Genomic DNA, 18,876 nt, shown 5'->3' on the forward strand with positions numbered 1-18,876 from the left:
TTGAACGTGGGGTTCACAAGGGCCCACCTCTCAAGCCCTGTTTTGTTGGCTTTGTGATCCCTTTCCATCACATCATGCCGGGTCCTCTGCTCATCAGCCTTGTCCATCACTCCGTAACAGGGCTGCTGGTAACTGTCTCTCACTTGTCACTAGTTTAAACCCTCTTTACCAGGAGGATCATGTGTGACCAGGTACATACCATTCCCTCCAGGATACACCCTCGGTGTGAATTTCAGTGGTCGAAAAACCCCCACTTTTTTTACTTCTATTACCACCACACTAATAATTCTCATTATTATTCCTTAATAAAACATCCTGAGCAAGTCTTCTATACTGCTGTGTTTTTACCCACCAGAGGGCGAGATATCTTCATCTGTAGCCACAGAGAGGCCTCCAGTGCCACGAAAGCACAGCCGGATAAAGACTTCCCTTTTGCGACTAGACAGTAAGGATGTAGGGGGCTAAAGAAGCTTCTCTTAACCTTGGCAAGTTAGACTTGCCTGTACAGAAGTTGATGCCAACGATGCAGCTGAATCCAGATTTTCTGAATTGCACTTCAACACCTTATTCCCCAGTATTCCTTTCTCCTGCTTTATGGTTACTATCCTTAATAAACTACCAGCTACTGCTATGGCTTTTCTTAATCTTCCTTTCTTCATTCCCCTCTCCCTTAAAACACCCAGGAAGAATGTAGTTGGGCCACAGTCTTCCGATCCTGTCCCTGCTCACACTTAGAGCCTAAGATCCTACTTCGTGACCCTGGATAAATCCCCCCGTCTTATTTCTCTATTCATGCAGAGTGGGAGAGCAGCACTCCTGCCCCATTGCAAGCTGTGCACAGTGGCACTCTCCCACACAGCCTTGTTAAGAAGTTGCCATCATTCTCCCAGAGGATGACCTGTCACCCATGGGTGCAAGTTTCCTTCTCTGAGGAAGGCCCTGGTCCTTGCTAAAGTTCAGGAAACCTGCTGAACAGTGCTTGGCTATCACAGCAGGAGAAATCAGAGCATGCTTCAGTCCAGCACCTGCATCTGAGTCAGAAGCCACATCAGCAGCCCGCTGTCTTTCAGATCTTTCAGCCCTGCTTGGCCTTCAATCTGTTATTTTCCTTTCTAAGCCCATCAGACTCACTTTTTATCTCCCACCGGCTGGCTTTCTTCTCTCTCCCACACCATGCTTGTACAGACAGTCTGCCTGCACTTCTCTTTGCTTGGCTTCTGCTTACAAAACTCAGATCCTGCTGCCCTTGAATTGTAGCCTGGCCTGTCTTGCGTGCTGCTGATAAAGAGACCAAGGGAGACACATACCAAACATTAATTCCTCTGTGGTGATTGTCTTAGCTCTCTTTATCTCTTGTATTTGGGAGTGATTTTTGCACAACTTCCCCTTGCTTTCCCCCTCCCACCTCGCCGCTGTTTCTTCTTGCTGCTTCCTTCAGAAAGAGATAAAAATTGTGTTTAAAAGAGGAACTGCATCAGTGCTACATATTATAAAAGCCACTATTTGTCAGCTAACGTACGTATTACATACACAATAAACCAGCACAATTTCTTCTCCTGTTACACTGTTTTGAGCACGGATCTGGCCCTCCACAGCTGCTCCTCTCCCTCTGCACAGGGTAGAGACAACTCCCAAACTGAATGCCTCCACCCGTTTTGGAGGTGATTTTAACAGCACGGCCATGGACCAGCGGTGCCGAGGGCCTGGCAGAGACAACACCGCAGTTACACTGCGAGATGCTGAAAGGCCCAGCCTGGCTGGGAGGGGAGCCATGGCGGCACCCTGGTCCGTAAGAGAGCAGGATTAACGCTTCCCACACCTCCCGGGACTGCCGCTTCCACGCTGCGGGGACGAAGGAGCCCTGCTCGGCCTTGCGGCCTCGACCCCCTCCGCGCCCTCCCGTTGCCACGGCAACACCTCCCCGTCGCTCAGGGCGCAGGCGCAGAAGGCTGGCTGGTCGCTGTGCGTATGCGCGTATCCCTCCTCGTGCATGCGCACTGGGCCGCCCCGCGGTTGCCGTGGAGACAGCGTCGCCGGAGCCGGGGAAGGAGCGCCGCGGCTGCCATGAGCTCGCAGCCGGGTCCGGGTCTGCCCTTCCTCCCCGGCTGCTCTTTCAGGGACCCCATGGTGAGCGCCGCGCACGGTGCACCCTGCCTCCCGGGAGCCCCAGTGCCCCGGGACAACCTCCAGCCCAGTCTGGCCTGGCATAGCAGGTGCCCCCCTGAGAACGGGACTTCCATACCCACCCCCCACCTGCGCCCTGTCAGGCTACCCCGGCGTGCTGGTACCCCGAGAAGACACTCACTGGGAATCTCTTAATCCCTCAGAATTTAACTCCCCAACAGACCTGGTACCCCTAAACTCACCTGATAGTCCTCGTGTTACCCACTAAACCTATCATGAGGGAGCCTCCTATTCCCTCAGACCACCCTCTAATTCCCCCAAGAGGTCTGGTACTTCCTGAATACATCTAATATCTCTGAGGGGACTTGGTGTCCTATGAACCCATGTCTTGGGAACCTGGTACCCCTCAAACTCGTCACACACCCTTCAGGGTACCTGGTACCCTGTGAAGTGACCTCCAAGGGACCTGGTGCCATGTACACTCATTTGAAGCTTCCCCAGCAAACCCAGTACCTACCGATCTCTCAGGGGACCTGTTTTTTCCCAAAGCCAACAATTGTCTGATGAACTCTTTTCCAGAGGACCTGAACTCTCTGAACCCACCTGGAATGCCCTGACCCCAGGCACAGCAGACCTGCTACTCTCTTAAGTCTCAGGGACCAAACACCCCTGACACCACTGTTCAGGAGACTTGGCGCTCTTAATCTTGTCCCTAAGAGTCCATGGCATCTCGCTTCCATCTGATAAACCCTGAAAATGTTCTGATAGCTTTGGAGAGGTAGATTCCACCAACCTTATTTGAGACCCTCATTTGAGACTCATTTCAAAAGTTTTCTCTATAACTGCAGAACTCCTAGCTGCAAACCCGCCCCTTGGGAATCCAGTACCCCTGAATCCATCCAGTTCCCCTGCCAGTTCTTGTCATACCCCAAGGGAAAGCATAGCCCCCAACTCTACAGTCTTGAAATTTGATTTCCCTGGGAAAGCTGCTGTTTCTGTGAACCATCTCAGTTTTCCCAAGGGGATATGTTCTGAACCTGCTACTTATTCTGATACCGCCCCAAATGGGGATCCATAAACTCACCTGGTAGCCCCTCTTGATAATACAGCTTTCTTGATATACCTAGAAGCAACACTGTCCAAACCTCAGGTCTTGGAGCAAGCTGGTCTAGTGGAAGATGTCCCTGCCCGTGGCAGTGTATTGGGACTGGATGATCTTAAGGTCCCTTGCAACCAAAACCATTCTGTGATTCTGTTGTTACTATAGACTACAGATCTTGCAATGCTGTGGAGAGAGCAGTTAGGAAAACAGATTCAGGTGAAAACAAGAGAGTTTACTGAAGACAGATGTGCTCTTGACAAGGACTGTGTCATGATGGGCTTTGCTAAACCCAGTCTAGATCATTCTGGATGCTTTTGTGAGAACCCAGTTTTCTCTGTTTGCCTAAATAGGACCCCCTCTTTATTCATCTTATGCATGGATTAGGGCTACTTAAGCATAAATCGTCACTGTACCAGTCTTAATGGTGGCTTCCAGCAACAAACTACTTCCTAAGTTATTGATGGCCGAGTTCCTCACCAGTAAGTGGAGTCATTTACTCATAAGGAATACTCTCAATCAAAGCAATAGTAAAGGTTATCTCAGAATTAGCTCAATAATATTAGTTCCTCAATATAATTTATAACATCTTGGAAATATGCAATGCAAATTTCTGCCCCTAGCAAGATAATATTTCCTCTATCAGTAAAATCTTGCTCACTTTAGTCATGTGAATGCTTCTGTTGACTTTAATAGCACTCTGTGTATGTAAGAAACACCCATGGGACTTGGCAGAGCAGATCATTATTTTAGAGTAACTTGAAGTATTGAACTATTGGTAATGCTTTAAAGAGATCTGAACTCCAGAAATGTCTTTGCAGTGTTCCTCAGGATGAGCCCCAGTGCGTGCTATCAACTCACTTTGCCTCAGTTTCCCGATCTATAAAATGGGCACCACAATGCATGTTTTCCAAGGGAATACTGAGAAGTGCTGAAGAAAACCTCTGTGTTCAAACAAGATAGTATTGTTATTACTTAGTGCTCACGTGACAGAGAAACAGAGACACTGGGAAGGGGAATGGTGTTTGTATGAAGTGTGACATACTTGGCAAAAAGGACGACTTAATTCAGTGGAATTTCTTCAGATATGGACTGGCAGCAACTGAGATTAGGAGTTTACATTCTGGGTTTTCCCTTTTAAATTTGCATTAGTCACCTGATACTGTGAGATGTTATCTGGCATCTATGCTTTCTTCAGAGAGCTTATTGACTCCAGAGTCTTATGAATTTATGAGGTGTTTCCTTTAAGCAACTGTGGGCCCTTAAAAGCCTATGCACTTCTGACAAACAGTGACACTGCCCAATTTAAAGACTAACTTCCTGGTTTTCCTTGATTCCCCCCCCCCCCCCCCAGCTTTCCTTTCATATTTATTTAACAGACATAAATGGCAGTTCTGGGCTAATGTTTGTAAGACATTCTACTAACAGGTCTTCAGCTGATTTCACCTGAATCTGTTTTCCTAACTGCTCTCTCCACAGCATTGCAAGATCTGTAGTACCAGTTTAAAGAGAAAGCAGGCAATTATGTGAAATTCAAGTGGGGCCTTGGAGGTATAAATAAGATTAGAGGCTTAACCATGGGGGTGTGAGAGAGGGGGTGGAAAAGAAGTGGTTCAAATGCCTGAGTTTGAGTTCCAATCTGTGTCTGGAAAAGGAGCTGAAGCTTATTCCTTCAGCGTTAGAAATGCGTACAACTCTGTTTTACTTGGCAAGAGTCAAGGTAAAGTCAGGGATTTTTTTATGAAGGACTTGCAATTACTGCTGCTTTCTCTGGAGCATTAAGTGTTGAAAGCCCAGTGGGACCAGCTAGGCATGCATGATTTCAAATGCTTTCCAGATTGCAGGTGAGATACCAGGTGTGGTGGACTGTATAGCAAGTCAAGTTGCTTGGGGTCACTCAAGTGTGATCCTAATTTTCAGTAGTGAAGAACAGAACTGGGCTGACAGAGACCAGGTCCTATTCACAGCTGACATTTTCTTCTTGTGTGTCCTTAATCAAAGCAGAGACCTTCCTGGGCTATCTGGATAATTATTTAGCCTGAAGAATGGCTCAATAGCTGGCATGAGGCAGTTAGCAAAAATAGGTGAAAGAAGCTCAAAACCCAGATTAAACCAACAAACCAAAAAATAACAGGTGACTCCTATAGCCAGCATTATACAGTGCCCACATAGAATTCTCCTCATCTTAATCAGGCTTCTCCTTAATCTGCTGTAAGATCTTACACTATGGTTGTAATTATTTAATGGGTGTTCCTTGCATGGACTGTGGAAAGCGGTGGCAGAGCAGCTCATGTGCTCAGGTACATTTCATAACTGCAGTTCTGTGAGCATGACACACCTTGATTTAGCCCAATGAAGAAAATCCTGTGAGTATCATCCCCAAGAGAGGGTTAAAAAAATAAATACCAGTAGAAAACACACGGAGTGCACAACGTGTAATAGTCAAGGGAGCACCATAAGGCAACAACAGTGAGGTCCCGTGGTGCTCTGTACTTCTGTAACACAGAGTAGGGAACAAAGTTTGTGAGGTAAATACTAGGGCAGATAAAGTGCTGTCACCCCATTCTAGGCACTGAGAATGATGGCAATAGGACAATTAAGTGATTTAAGTTCTTGGGGAGTATGTGGCAGTGCTAGGATTTGAGTTCACCTGATGCTTTGTTCCTCCAGCCACTTACTGTTTTTTTTCAGCCTTCTTGATCTAAAATCTAATTGTAAATGACTTCTAAAGTTGGTTATAATAAAATTGGTGGGTGGGGGAAAGAGGAAGGGGTAATTCTGGATATTTTTAAGTGCTTTCAGTAGCTGTCTCAACTAAGTGCATGCAGTATTTTAACAGCTGGATTTCCTTCCACAGAAAACATGTTTTCATCGATCCCAGACACTGGGCTACAAAAATGGATATGCCTTTTCTCGGCTGCCAACAGTGGGGTCTGGTGGGGAGTGGCTGTATGTGAATCAGCTTTCTCAGGCTGAATTAGACAAATTAGCCAGCAAGAGACCCACGCTGACCTATGGACAAGTCAAGCGGGCTCCACCTTCAGGCTTCATTCCAGCACACGTGGCTTTTGACAAAAAGGTATAAAGAAGCTTATTCCAGGAATATCACTGGCCAAGTTCAGAGACATAAACAGTCAGCTCCAGGGTTCATGGGACAGTGTACAGCAGTTTTCAGATGCCATAGCCCTTAGTCAGAGACAGCTGAACCCCAGACTGAAAGAGGCTTTCTTTGCTTGGGAGGAGGATTATAATACGTAAATCATGTAAGACATTCCCCACAAGTTACGCTAGAGCACTTCGAGCAGGCACTGGAAAAGAAGTTTGAGTAACTCTGAAAAGCTTCAGTTTATAACCACTGCCCTGTAAGCCACAGCCTGGACTTCTGTGTTTCCAAAACTATATTGAGATTATAATTGAGTTTAAACTGTAAATGACAGTCTGCAATGGGGACCCTGTTAGACTGTTTAACTGTGCTGTATCTATTTATGCTTGTGTTTGTCACCACAGCATGTTGCAGCCTGTCCTGCTCTGTTAGTACTTCCTGCATTACACTTTGGTGATGATATCAGATTAGGAGGTGGCAATGTGTCTGCTCAGAGCAGTCCTGAGCTGACCCTTGGATTTTAAATGCAGCAGTTGCATAGACTGCAAACTGGTGAGCGCACCCTCAGCCACAGAGAGCAGTCATTGCAGAGCATGCAAGGCTTAGCAGACTTGAGCGCGTGCAGGCAGGCCTGGAAAGGCAGTCCACAGCCAACCCTCAGCCCATCTGTGAGACAATCTGGGGAACAGATGTGCTCTGTTAATTACTGAGGCTGTTCCTTCAGAGTAATATAGATGTTGCTGTTTAATCTGCCAGATACTTCTCTGCCCCTTCATTCAAGTCACAGTAGCAGCAGGGGCCCCATGCTGCTCAGGGGAGTCACGGTTCCTTTTGAAGTACTTTTGCTGGCTGGTAGGAACTTGCTGGCTTTATCATCACTTTATTACCTAGGCCTCTGGGTCAGCAAGGCCTGATTGCCCACCTACGTTCTCTTAGGCACATTAGATGTTCTTGGGGGAAATATTCCTCATACTTCTGCCATGCACAGGAACCATGACTGACTGGCTTGTCTCCTTGTTTCTCCAGCACATAGTAACCTTTGCTGTCAGTGCTGAATAGATGTTACTTCAGTCAACCCATGCAGCTTTTAAAAATCCATAAATGTTGTTGAACTCTTTACTAAAATCTCCTGATAACTTCCTTAAATCAGAGTCTGCAAAGCTGACAATAGTAAAGTCATGCATGCCAGTAAACTACATTACTGGCAGTAACCACACACCTGGCAGTGGGTGAAACAGCAAGGTGATCAAGGAGGAGGAGAGAAAAGGATGTATTTTTTACACCTTGTAAAAGGCAGATCTTGATAAAAGCCCTCATGATGCCTCTTCCATCAGTTACAAATTAGGCTACAGTTGGGTTGGATGATTTTATAGATTACAATCCAGTAACTCCACACCACCAAAGCAAATGACAAATAAATTTTTGGTCTTAATAACCTAATTGTGGTGTTAAAGATTTTTCTTTCTCTCTCGCTTTTTTTTCATATTGTCCCTGTGGCAGATTTTGAAGTTCGATGCCTATTTCCAGGAAGATGTTCCTCTCTCTGCAGTAGAGCATTACCGTATCCGCCAAGTGTGTATCTATTACTATTTGGAAGATGACAGCATGTACGTCATAGAACCTGTTGTGCAGAACTCTGGTATTCCTCAAGGCAAACATATTAGACGCCACCGGGTGCCCAAGAATGACCGTGGGGAACATTACCATTGGAAAGATCTGAATCGGGGCATGAACATCACCATGTATGGCAGGACATACCGCATAGTCGACTGTGACCGATTCACGCAGGTATGTTGCTTGTACAAAGAACACTGACAAAAAGAATCACAGGAGTTACAGGTGGACAGACCTGTTAGAGTCCAGTAGTCTGCATCTGTAACTTTCATAATATGGTTGCTCACAATCTTTCATTTTGCTTTTCATGAAGACTTCTCTCTTCAGATCAATGGGGAGTTCAAGGTATGATATTTGCTGAGTTAATTGCTCAGTACTTTTGCCTTAGGACTGCTGGGAGTCCATCTTTTGTTCTCAAGACTTCTCTTTACAACACAAATTCTAAGTTCATCTCAGTGTGTTTAACTGCTTAGATTCCGGGTGAAATATTGTGCATACGTGAGAGAGAAACTACTAATCCTAACTCTTTTCTTTTACATCTCCTCTGTTAAAAACAGGGGGAGGGAATGCAGTAATTAACTCTGCACCCATCTACAGTCAAGCCAGAAAAGAGGTTATGATCTGTGGGTTGAGAATTGTGGTGTGAACTGACCTTTCTAAGAGAGCATACTCATTGCCTGCTTTTCTATTTCTGGCTATTTCTATACCAGTAATGAGATAATAGCAATCCAGTAACAAGTAGTAACAAATGCAGTATACTGGTATCCTGTTGATTGTCCCCAGTATAATCTCAGTCCTGGTCAACTACTATTCTATGATTTTATTCTTCCAAGCAATTCCCAGAAGCAGTCCAGGAGTTAAAATGCTCCAAGGACCATTCCTAATAGGTGAATTACATGCAGCCAACCTATCCTGGAGGCTCAGAGAAGTGTAGATTCAGATTATTCTTTGCCAGTTGGCCTCAGTGCCCAGGAATGTTCCCAGGCATAATATATTGGTATATATGTGGCTGTTAAGAACATGTAGGGCCACCTCTGCTGGAACTGGATGACTGTTAAAGTCAATTCACAGCAGATGAAGAGCTGGTCCTCATGTTAATGTTGGTTGGTTGATGAAAAACATGAAATCAGCTATGTGGGTCTGTATCTCAAGGCCACTAGTCCATTTATCACAAACTGGCATCCTCCAGACCAGAAAATAGTCTGAAAGTGTGAATCTGCCTTGTGACTCTTCAGGGTGATCTCACGTGCCTGTTGGAGATGTTTACATAGGGCTTCCTGGGCTGAATGTTTTCCTGGGCCATTTCCCAAGGCCAGAAAGGAAAGAAGTCCATTGACTTCAGAGGTTGCTTTGGGTGACTGATGTGAGTACACAAGTAATACCCTAGAGTTTGTTGACGGATCCAATGTAAGCAAAGGGTCCCTTTATAAACAAGCAGATTGCCCTCTCTCTGTGGGAAAAGCACTCCTCCTGAAAGACAGAATGACGCTGCCACTCTGGCAAATATCCTTATGTCCTGAAGGGCCTTGGTGGGTCTAGTGTGGGTAACACTAGATTCCACTGTCTGCACACTGGGAAGCCCTAGATCTCTTGCAAATTCTGACTAACTGCATCTGCAGTTATGCACTAATTTAATCTCTTTTCATTTACCAACTGACAGTTATCCTCCATTTAAAGCCCTAAAGTCAAGGAAAACTGTGCTCAAGTAAAATCTGAGTTAGGATGTTGAGGACAGGACTGCCCTGATTAATTAAAAGACAAGCAAAGCTAAGAAGCAGCTTAAACAGAAACATCTTGGTCATCTTTTATTGTATTTGCTATTGCAGCAGAACTAATACTTCTGCAGGCTGGTGGTCTGTGAGGAATGAACTTGCAGTATTTTGACAAAACTCATCTCAGCCCACCCGTAATCTGTAGTTACTTCTTACCTTCAGAACTCTCAGCACCATTAATACCTCAGTTGACCTTTCTAGGAGTTCCTGGAGAGCCAAGGAATTGAAGTGAACCCGCCAGAGAAAATGGCTTTTGATCCTTACACAGAACTGCGTCAGATGCCTGCGCGCAAGTACATTACACCATCAGATTTTGACCAACTCAAACAGTTTCTGACTTACGACAAGCAGGTGAGAGAGCTGATAGCAATTACCCACATTACAGACTGCACACGTTATTGAAACCTGAGTCTGTGAATGTCTGCAACCTTACTCATTCTAAAAAAATTTCACTCCCCTGAACAGATTCCAGATTTGCTCCTCTTTTGGCTTTAGTGAGCAACAAATTCTTTTATGTTTTTGCTGAGCTTTGTGCCTTGTAAACAGCTTCTCTTTGGATTGCAGAGCTCATGCTTTAAATCCTCCATTTTTCTCTTGCTTTCTGTTGGGATGAGATAAGCTACCTGTCTCAGGAAGTTAGCAGCCAGATGCATTTCTGTGACCAATGACCATGCTGCATCCACTCCTCTCTTCCTCCAAAACATCAATGCCAGGTGCCAGAATGGAAAATTTCAGATACAAATGCCATTTGTTCTGACTGAATTTGCCCTGTGCACACAATTGACTAACACTCCTCCATGCTCTCTGGATCTTTAACTTTTCATCTAGCAAAAATGTAAGAAACCCTATAGACTACTTCTATACTAGAAAATAAAACAGGGGCAAGGTGTGACCTGAGTCCTGCATGTTGTCCGTAGCCAGCTATCAATCAAACAGTTCCTGGCCGTCAGCTAGGAGTTAACACAGGCCAGGATTATATCCAGGTGCCATTTTGGATACTGTCACCCTGTTTTGAGGGGAGCCCACTGCTTTGCTGTGTGGATGCAAGCTGGGCCATGCCTGCCATTTTACTGCCAGTTTAGCTTTAGTGACTCAGGTCTGTGCTGGGCCAACTCTCTCTGCTATTGGGCTGCCTGTTTAGGAGCTGTGCCTTGGGGAAATCTTGAGCACTGCAGTGTGAGGAGTTTGATTTCTGTGGCATTAACAGATGATATTTCCACTATCTAGAAATAAGATGAGGCCTGCATTGAATGCAGCCCCCTCAGGACTGCTGAATATATTCCTCTCTGCCTTCTTTGGTGTAACAGCAGTAAAGAATTGGCCATGAAACCTGTAAGACGTTTAAGAATCAAAACAAAATTCTGTCTTACTGTATTAAGTTTCATTATAAAAATCACTTCCCATAAGACTACTTCCCCATTCAGTCCTGGGCAATTATTTTCTGCTGCTTTTTAGTCACTTTCCCCTCCCCACCCTCCCCAGTTTTCCATATGCTTCCTGAACTAAATCTCTTAGCATAAACTCTTTCTCTCTTACTGTTGTCAAGGTAAGCCAGGCCTGTCCAACTCTCCAGGCCCCTGCTACCTTTCCCACTGCTGCCTCAGCAGCCAAATAATCCCAGTCTCCATAGTACAAGGGCTTGGTTCTTCTGGACCTGATGATAGAGAAGCTTGGTGAGATGTCTCCAATCACCTAACCCATTTTGTAGAATCACAGAATGCTTTGGGTTGCAGTGGACTTTAAAGATCACCTAGTTCCAACCCCCCTACCATGGGCAGGGACACCTTCCACTAGACCAGGTTGCTCCAAGCCCCATCCAACCTGGCCTTGAACACTTCCAAAGATGAGGCATCCACAGGTTCTCTGGGCAACCTGTGCCAGTGCCTCACCACCCTCATAGTAAATTATTTTTTCCTAATATCTAATTTTAACCACTTCATTTGGACAAAGCATTAGTAATTCTAGTCCTTGTTTGTCTTCTCTGCCTCTTTTTCCTCCACCCAAGGTCCTTCGCTTCTACGCCGTGTGGGATGACACTAACAGCATCTTTGGTGAGAATCGGCCTTACATCATCCATTACTACTTGGCAGATGACACAGTGGAGGTTCGGGAAGTCCACAAGCAAAATGATGGTAGAGACCCATTCCCAGTACTGATAAGACGCCAGCACTTACCCAAAACCTTTGTGGATAAGCAAAGTAAGTTTAGATCGTTCAGCACATCTCTCTGTGCTAAAGGGCCTCGCTGGGTAGACTTATGTGTGGTGGCTGTGCCAGAGGTACACTGAGTCTGGAGATTTTTTGCTGAAAACATTCCAAGTGTCATCAGTTTTGGCCAAAGAAAAGTTCTTAAAATGATCACTAAATTCTTTATCTTCTGGGAAGCAGTGGCAGGACAGCAGTACCAACAGCTCCCTGGAGCTATTTATACAGTTTGCTTTTGTATCCCTTTTCACTAGGAAATGTTAATATCTCCCTGCTTACCTTATTTTTCCTATTGCTCTCTTGTTCTTAGAGACTTTCCCAACCTGTGTGATGGAGATCTCTGATCAGGAGGTACTTGAGTGGTACACAGCTAAAGATTTTGCTGTTGGCAAATTTACCACCCTCCTTGGACGCAATTTCTTCATCTATGATTGCGATGAGTTCACACGAAACTTTTATCGTGACAAATTTGGCATCACTGACTTCCAGCCAGTGGAAATAAAGAAGAAACCACCTGAGGAAGTTCAACAGGTACTGCAAGCAGTTTCTCAAAGGAAGGAAGAGAAGGAAGCAGTTGGTATAAGCTTCTGTGGTAAAGCATAAGTTCACCTTAATAAGAACCTGTAAACAAGTACAGCTTAAAGGCAAGAGCAACTTCAAAAAGACAAGGCAAGAATGGTCATCACTAATATAAAAATGAAAGTCCTCTGAAACCATTTTTTCCTAGTACTGTAAAGGACAAAGCACTTGCTAATAGTGATAAAAGAACTCTGATTATGTCTGTATAGTAGAACATTAAACAGTGTCAGGGTTTGGTTTTGTTTGAGAAGCCAAGTGGCACAGTCTGGCTGCATCATACTACTAAACTCTCCCTCACCCTCCAAAATGGAGTTGCCAAGTCCAGACTGCCTACTGGGGATGGTTAGAGTCCTTGTTACCTTCCAGACTGTGCCAAGGAATGGTTTTGAGTGCTAGCTGGCCTACAAACCACAAACATGATGGGGATTAGGTTAACAGTGTGACCATACAGATGACTGAGTTCCTGTGGACAGAAAGGTTTAGTTACTAGTACAGCCATAGTCTCTTTATTCAAACAAATTACCTGGCTTTCTGAATTTCAGGTTTTCTTAATTCTCTTGAATATTTTCTATAAATAAGGGGTCCAACACATGTCCAGGCTAGTAGCATCTCTAGTAGTGAGGATGTCACATCTATTGCTATCTGGTGACAGATTTCTTTCCGAACAGATGTTTTTTGGTAGGTTCTCTTGCAAACATTGCCTTGTTCTTAATTTCAACTGTTTATGCTTGATACGTCCTCTGGATGCAGATAATTCCTCCCTATAATGGTTTTGGCATCGTTGAAGACACTCTTCAGAACTGCTTTACTCTGTTTCCAAAACCTCCCCGGAAAGATGTAATTAAGATGCTAGAGAATGACAACAAGGTGCTGCGATACCAGGTGGCCCTGGTAAGTGCCTTCCTTGATGGTATAGTGCCAGCTTATGTTGTAGAGTCAGAAGGATAGGAGGAACAGCCTGCTCAGACAAGGTTGCTTGCAAATTCTCCTCTGTGCTGGTGGGAAAAGAGAATTCCCCAAGCCAACATGAGTGCCCCTCAGGGAATGCTGTTGCGTTATTGTGTACTTGCTATGACAATTGGTATCACATAAAGGTAGAAAAAAACAGGCCAGAAAATACAAACCAGACATGCTACAAAACCACAGCCATTTATGGAAAAACTCCCGCTGACATCAGCACGTGACAGATGGCCCTAACTGAAACAGCATTGCAACTGGGCACTGTGCCCTTGCCTGCCTTCAACTGCTGCCACAAGCATGAGCTTGCGGTCTCTCCACTGGTAGCTCCCAGCACCTGCCCTTCTCCAGGCTAGTCCCAGGTGCAGTAGCCAGCAAAGGGCTGTGCTAGCAGAGCAGCCAAGTGCCAGCATAGAAGTCAGAGAGTCCACGGGGATAGTGCTTTCCACCCACAACAATGGCATTCAGACCCTGGCATTTGTGCCAGCTTTACAGTGGGTTTATGCAAGGAGCCTCTGGCACATCCAGCAGCAGCAATGGCATTTCCTGTGCTGCCTGATGCCTGCCTTCTCCAAACATTCAGGGTGAATAAGGGCTGATTTCTTTTCCCTATTGTGCAGGAGATCCTAAAGGTCACAGCTGATGAGTTCAGATCCACTTAATTTTAAACTAAGCAAGTAAACCTACTGGTGTGTCAGGGGAGTGTCTTCCTGTGACTAAGAGCTGAAAGCAGCACCAGCCTCTCTCAGACACTTATTACAATGAAAAATATAACTTTAATACTGAATTTTACAACCAGTCTCTCTGTGATGAATCATTCCATATAGGATATTCCTTTCTCTTGGATTACTCAGTTTGTGGAAACACTGAATGTGCTTGGTCACTGTAGCCCAGATTCTGCTTCTGAGAGCCTGACTAGAGCAAGTAACCTTTGAAATTCAGATATTTAATGCTTCCTAGGGCTTTGTTACACTCTGTCAGCATATCTGTAGCTTTTGGCATACAGCAAGCACTTTGTTTATTCAGCTATGTAGAAAAACAGTGAACTCTGGCTGCTTATGAGTGGGTTACCAGGTACTCCTAAGCACCCCAGGAAAGAAAAACCTGGTTCCAATGTTCTTTTCAAAGCCACAATCTTTTCTCTAGGAATCACCAAACCCTGAGGACAGAAAGCGTCGTTTCATCCTCTCTTATTTCCTCTCCAATGACATGATCAGCATCTATGAACCTCCAGTCCGTAACTCTGGCATCATTGGAGGCAAATTCTTAAGAAAGACCAGAGTTGCCAAACCAGGCTCAACTACAGAAAATGCCACATATTATGGGCCCTCTGATCTTACAATTGGTTCTACAATTGAAGGTAAGATCCAGCCTGGTTTGATATTCTCTGAGCATTGTTTTTCAGTGCCTGCTCTGTTACATCACTAAATTGCATGGATAGTGCATATACCTTCCTTCACTTGGAAGATCTGTTCTTTCTGCATCTCATCACATTTGAGTTTCCAGGTCACCAGCTGGTGTACATTGGTATAACTTTGTTACTGCCAATGTTTGGACCTTTGACATAATTAGGAAAAGAGCTTTATTCTCCATGGTATGTATTCCATTTACAATTTGGGACCTGCCAGGATTCACAGGGTTAAAGCTATGCCAGATGACTACCAGCAGCAAAGGCCATAATTCTATCCTGTAAGGAAAATAAATGTAATACTGAAACATTTAGAAACACACCGGTGTTAATGGGGGAGTCATTGTAGGCACAAGCACAGGGCCTTTGCTCTCAGCAGCTGCTCTTCTTGCAGCAGAACTCTGAGTCAGTGAAACTATTCTCACTTCAAGGACTGAAACAAATAGCAGTGCTTGCTCAACCTTGAGCCCAGCCCCAAGAGAGAATCCATGGTCTCTCCTGGATAATGGAATGACTTACCCATGCTGAAAGGCAAGTAACACTGTTTTTTTTAATTCCCCTTCCCCAGTGTTTGGCCACAGGTTTGTTATCACTGACGCTGATGAATATGTGCTTAATTATATGGAGAGCAATGCAGGGAGTTTCCCTGAGGCAACACTGCAATCCCTGAGGGATCATTTTCACCCAAAGCAGGTGGTAAAGGAGCCTGACAACAGGTAAGCTTCAAAGGATGGTGTTGTGGAGCTAAATAAGACTTAGGGTTGACAGCTAACGGCATTTCCAGCAGACTGTACAGGCTCCAGCCTACTGTCTAATGGCTGCTTAGCTGATTATTCAGCTCCAAGAGCCTATGTCTGGACACATACAGGGAGGGTCAAGTGTGTATGATATAATGTCATGGCTGCTGCTGACTCAAAACCCTTGTGGAACAGCTCTGGCTCAGCAGCAGAGATTTAGTTAAATGAGCAGAGTCGTCTTTTTCCAAAAGGCAGTAGTTAACTGTAACAGATGCTGTTGACAGTATCTGCATGACTCACTAGATGCTTGTAAGATCAGTGGAGAGTTGGTGAAGTCGTTTTCATTTGCTCTGGCTGTGCTTATCACCCCAGGAGAGCCTCTTTTTTAGCTGACTGGACCCATTTGCAGTGATGCGGTAACAACCCTTTTACCTGACAACACACTTTGGGGTCATTTAGTATCATGGTAGTTCAGGGACTCTGGTTGAAACTGGAGTTGCATGTGATTCCTGGGACTGTATGAAGCACCACAAGAAAATGCTTGTGCTCCCAGAGCACTTGCAGACAAGAGGTGCATGGGGAAAATGTCCTGCAAAGGGAAAATTGTTTACTTAATGCTCCAGGATCAAGACTGAGTTTCATCTCCAAGTCCAGGCTGAGGTGAGCTTGCATTGAAAAACAAGCATCCCAGAAGCCTGCTGTGTATTCAGGAATACAGCCTGGCCAGGTGTGATGGGCAGTCAGCACACAAAAGTGTCACAGTAAGGTTGCCAGAAGTAGCTTTCACATGCCCTGTTCTCCCTTGCTTCTACAGTGACATCCCCAAGGTTGGGACCAGCAAGCAGGAACTGGATGAATTAATTGTGCATGTTCAGGAAGAGCTGAAACCCTATAAGCACTTGAACAACAAGAACATTCAGGAGGCGTTTCTTCTGTGTGACAAGGATGGCTCTGGTGTACTGGACAAAGCGAAATTTTTATCCCTTTGTGACAGCTTGAGTGTGCCTACCAACACCACTCTTCTTAACAAGGTCAGAAGGAAGGGGTGCTGTGCATATTGAATTCCCCTCTTATAGCTCTTCCAAAAGTGCTGTTCTGCAAACCAGCCCTAGCCAGGTGAGCACCAGCTGCTCTACCCTACGGAGGGGAGCAGCTTCAAGAAAAGGGCAAGAGTACCAATTCAGAAAGGCCTCTGAGCTGTTGATTCAGCACGGGTTTTAAAGAAGGAGATAATAATTGCTGTCCTCTAAGTAAAGGGAAGAAATGATATCCAGGTTGCCCCCCAAATGAGAAACCTGGCGTTTGTTGTGTGACGCCTGCTGGCTCAGGTCTCAGACATGAGCAGAAGAGGTTGTATATCATGATAGAGACCTGGCATAAGCTACAGCAGAGCTACTGAGTGTCTGTCATGACTTAAGCACACCTGGGATTGAGTAGGGGTGACACTGAGGTGCTTAGGTACTGAGCCTTAGGAAAGATTAGATGCATTCTAGATGTAATAGCAACTGAAGATTTGAGAACTACAATTTAAATCATAGCCACTCAGTTAACACAACTAAAACACAGACTTGCTGGGCACTATGATCAATACACACATGGAGATCACAGTCTGCACAGCAGAAAATGTGAGGGAAACTGAAGACAAAAATTCATGTAGCAGGGATGGAGGATTCTTCCAGGAATATAACTGGCAAGGATGCTTTCTAAGCTTAATGGGATATGAGTAGATTAGTGGCCAATAAAGGCAGATTCAGAGTTTAAAGAAATCTAGAAACCAGAGAATTTCCCTTGCTAAAAACCCAAATAATAATAATTTTCTAAACCAGCCAAGCACGAGCATCACAGCTGTGGTTAGAAAGGTGCACAGGCATTTATGTTTCTGAATGGGCACTGAATGGAGGCCTTTGATGAGCACCCAGGGCTTTGCTGTGCTAGAGCTCATCAGAGACCACCCTGCCCTGAGGAATTTACGTGGTGACAGTCCTTTCTGCTTCCACTCTTGAGAGTGGGAGATGAAGTGACATGCATGTGGATGGAGGACCTGTGACAATTGTTTGGATCCCCATCTAGGATCTATACACAGAAAGCATCCCTCTTCTCTCTTGAAATCTTAGTAAGAGTGTGCCCAGAGCCCTCAGGAGCACGGTGGTGGTGTAAATTAAACATAGAGCAGATAGCTTACTGTCTGGATTGGAGAGGAGCACAGCTGTCAGTCACACAAGAGCAACCCTAGTAAATCTGTCTCCAGGCGACAAGGGGAAGAAGAATCCTTTCGAGAAACTGCAATATTAGACCTTTTCCATCTCCCTGAGTGTCAGAAGGAGATTAGTTATGCAATTAAAGAAACAAAAGCCCTCTTTCTTCCCCTTAAGCACACAAAGGCTATAGTGCTGTAACACAATGGAGGGTCAGGCATGGATAACAGAACTGGCTCAGTAGTAGGTCTGTTGCTGAGCTCAATTATCTGTGTCTCCACTTTATGACATGTGCACACACCAAAGTGACACCAGTGAACAGTAACTGTTCAGATATGCTGCCCCCCATCTCACTTTTGGTAGGGATTTCTATGGGGTTTCTGAAAGATTCGCAGTGGCCTATGTCAGTTTGTGGCCATCCTTTATGGTGGTGGATCTACGGTCACTCTGGTGATACTCAGAAAGCAATCAGGATTAAACTCAAACACATTAACTCTTCTCCTTGCATAGATTAGTGTCATTTATAAACATTCAAGGTTACCTGTGATTCAGGACTATCGAGGCCCTTCCACAGAGGAAAATAAGATCTGCTCTGTTGCACAAGCAGTACCTCTGGGCACTTTCCACTAAAAAAAAAACCCAGATTTGCAGCTTCTTCCAACTCTTTATTGTGGTGTTATGTTGTTTGTTTTCTTTCCCCCCCAGCTGATTGACCAGTGTTCTTGTGGAGAAAACCAGATAAACTACCATAACTTCCTTAGAGCCTTCCCTTTGTGATCTCTGCCCAGAAGCTGAAGAGCAAGACCAGCAATAAAATTCTTACTGACTTGAAGACATTGTACTTCAAAAAGGATGCTCTAGTCTTCACCTTTACCTCACTCACTCTCCTTCCATCCTCACTAGAGCCAGCTAATTTTACCCTCACTTTGTTAACTTTTTTTCCTTCTTAATCTCTCCCTGCCCTTTTGGTCACCACCAAACTCAACCTCACAACTAGTGGACATTGAAATGAAACTCAGAGGAGAAAAAAACTTTGAAGAACCAAAGCCAGGTACTCCGGTTGAACTTTGTAATGCAGTACAGC

General features: G+C 44.9%; 1 protein-coding gene across 1 annotated transcript; it reads left to right on the forward strand.

The window, feature by feature from the left end:
* Nucleotides 1–1,994: 1,994 nt before the first annotated feature.
* On the forward strand, nucleotides 1,995–18,838 carry EFHC1 (EF-hand domain containing 1). Its single transcript, XM_062638539.1, has 11 exons — nucleotides 1,995–2,127; nucleotides 6,081–6,302; nucleotides 7,827–8,114; nucleotides 9,914–10,063; nucleotides 11,718–11,910; nucleotides 12,227–12,447; nucleotides 13,246–13,386; nucleotides 14,599–14,812; nucleotides 15,429–15,576; nucleotides 16,412–16,628; nucleotides 18,498–18,838. The coding sequence occupies exons 1-11, from the start codon at nucleotides 2,065–2,067 to the stop codon at nucleotides 18,567–18,569; spliced, it is 1,929 nt and encodes a 642-aa protein (XP_062494523.1). The 5' UTR covers nucleotides 1,995–2,064; the 3' UTR covers nucleotides 18,570–18,838.
* The last annotated feature ends 38 nt before the right edge of the window (nucleotides 18,839–18,876 follow it).

This window comes from Pezoporus occidentalis, unplaced genomic scaffold (genome assembly GCF_034315485.1).
Source record: "Pezoporus occidentalis ecotype Australia unplaced genomic scaffold, CSIRO_AGI_Poc_V1 ctg57, whole genome shotgun sequence".
In the NCBI taxonomy this organism is placed as follows: domain Eukaryota; kingdom Metazoa; phylum Chordata; class Aves; order Psittaciformes; family Psittacidae; genus Pezoporus; species Pezoporus occidentalis.

Bases quoted from the DNA above. Each gene is read 5' to 3' on its own strand.
- EFHC1 (XM_062638539.1), top strand. From the start codon at position 2,065: ATGAGCTCGCAGCCGGGTCCGGGTCTGCCCTTCCTCCCCGGCTGCTCT. The intron at 8,115-9,913 runs GTATGTTGCTTG...TGACCTTTCTAG, and splicing joins ACTGTGACCGATTCACGCAG to GAGTTCCTGGAGAGCCAAGG. The intron at 12,448-13,245 runs GTACTGCAAGCA...CTCTGGATGCAG, and splicing joins CACCTGAGGAAGTTCAACAG to ATAATTCCTCCCTATAATGG.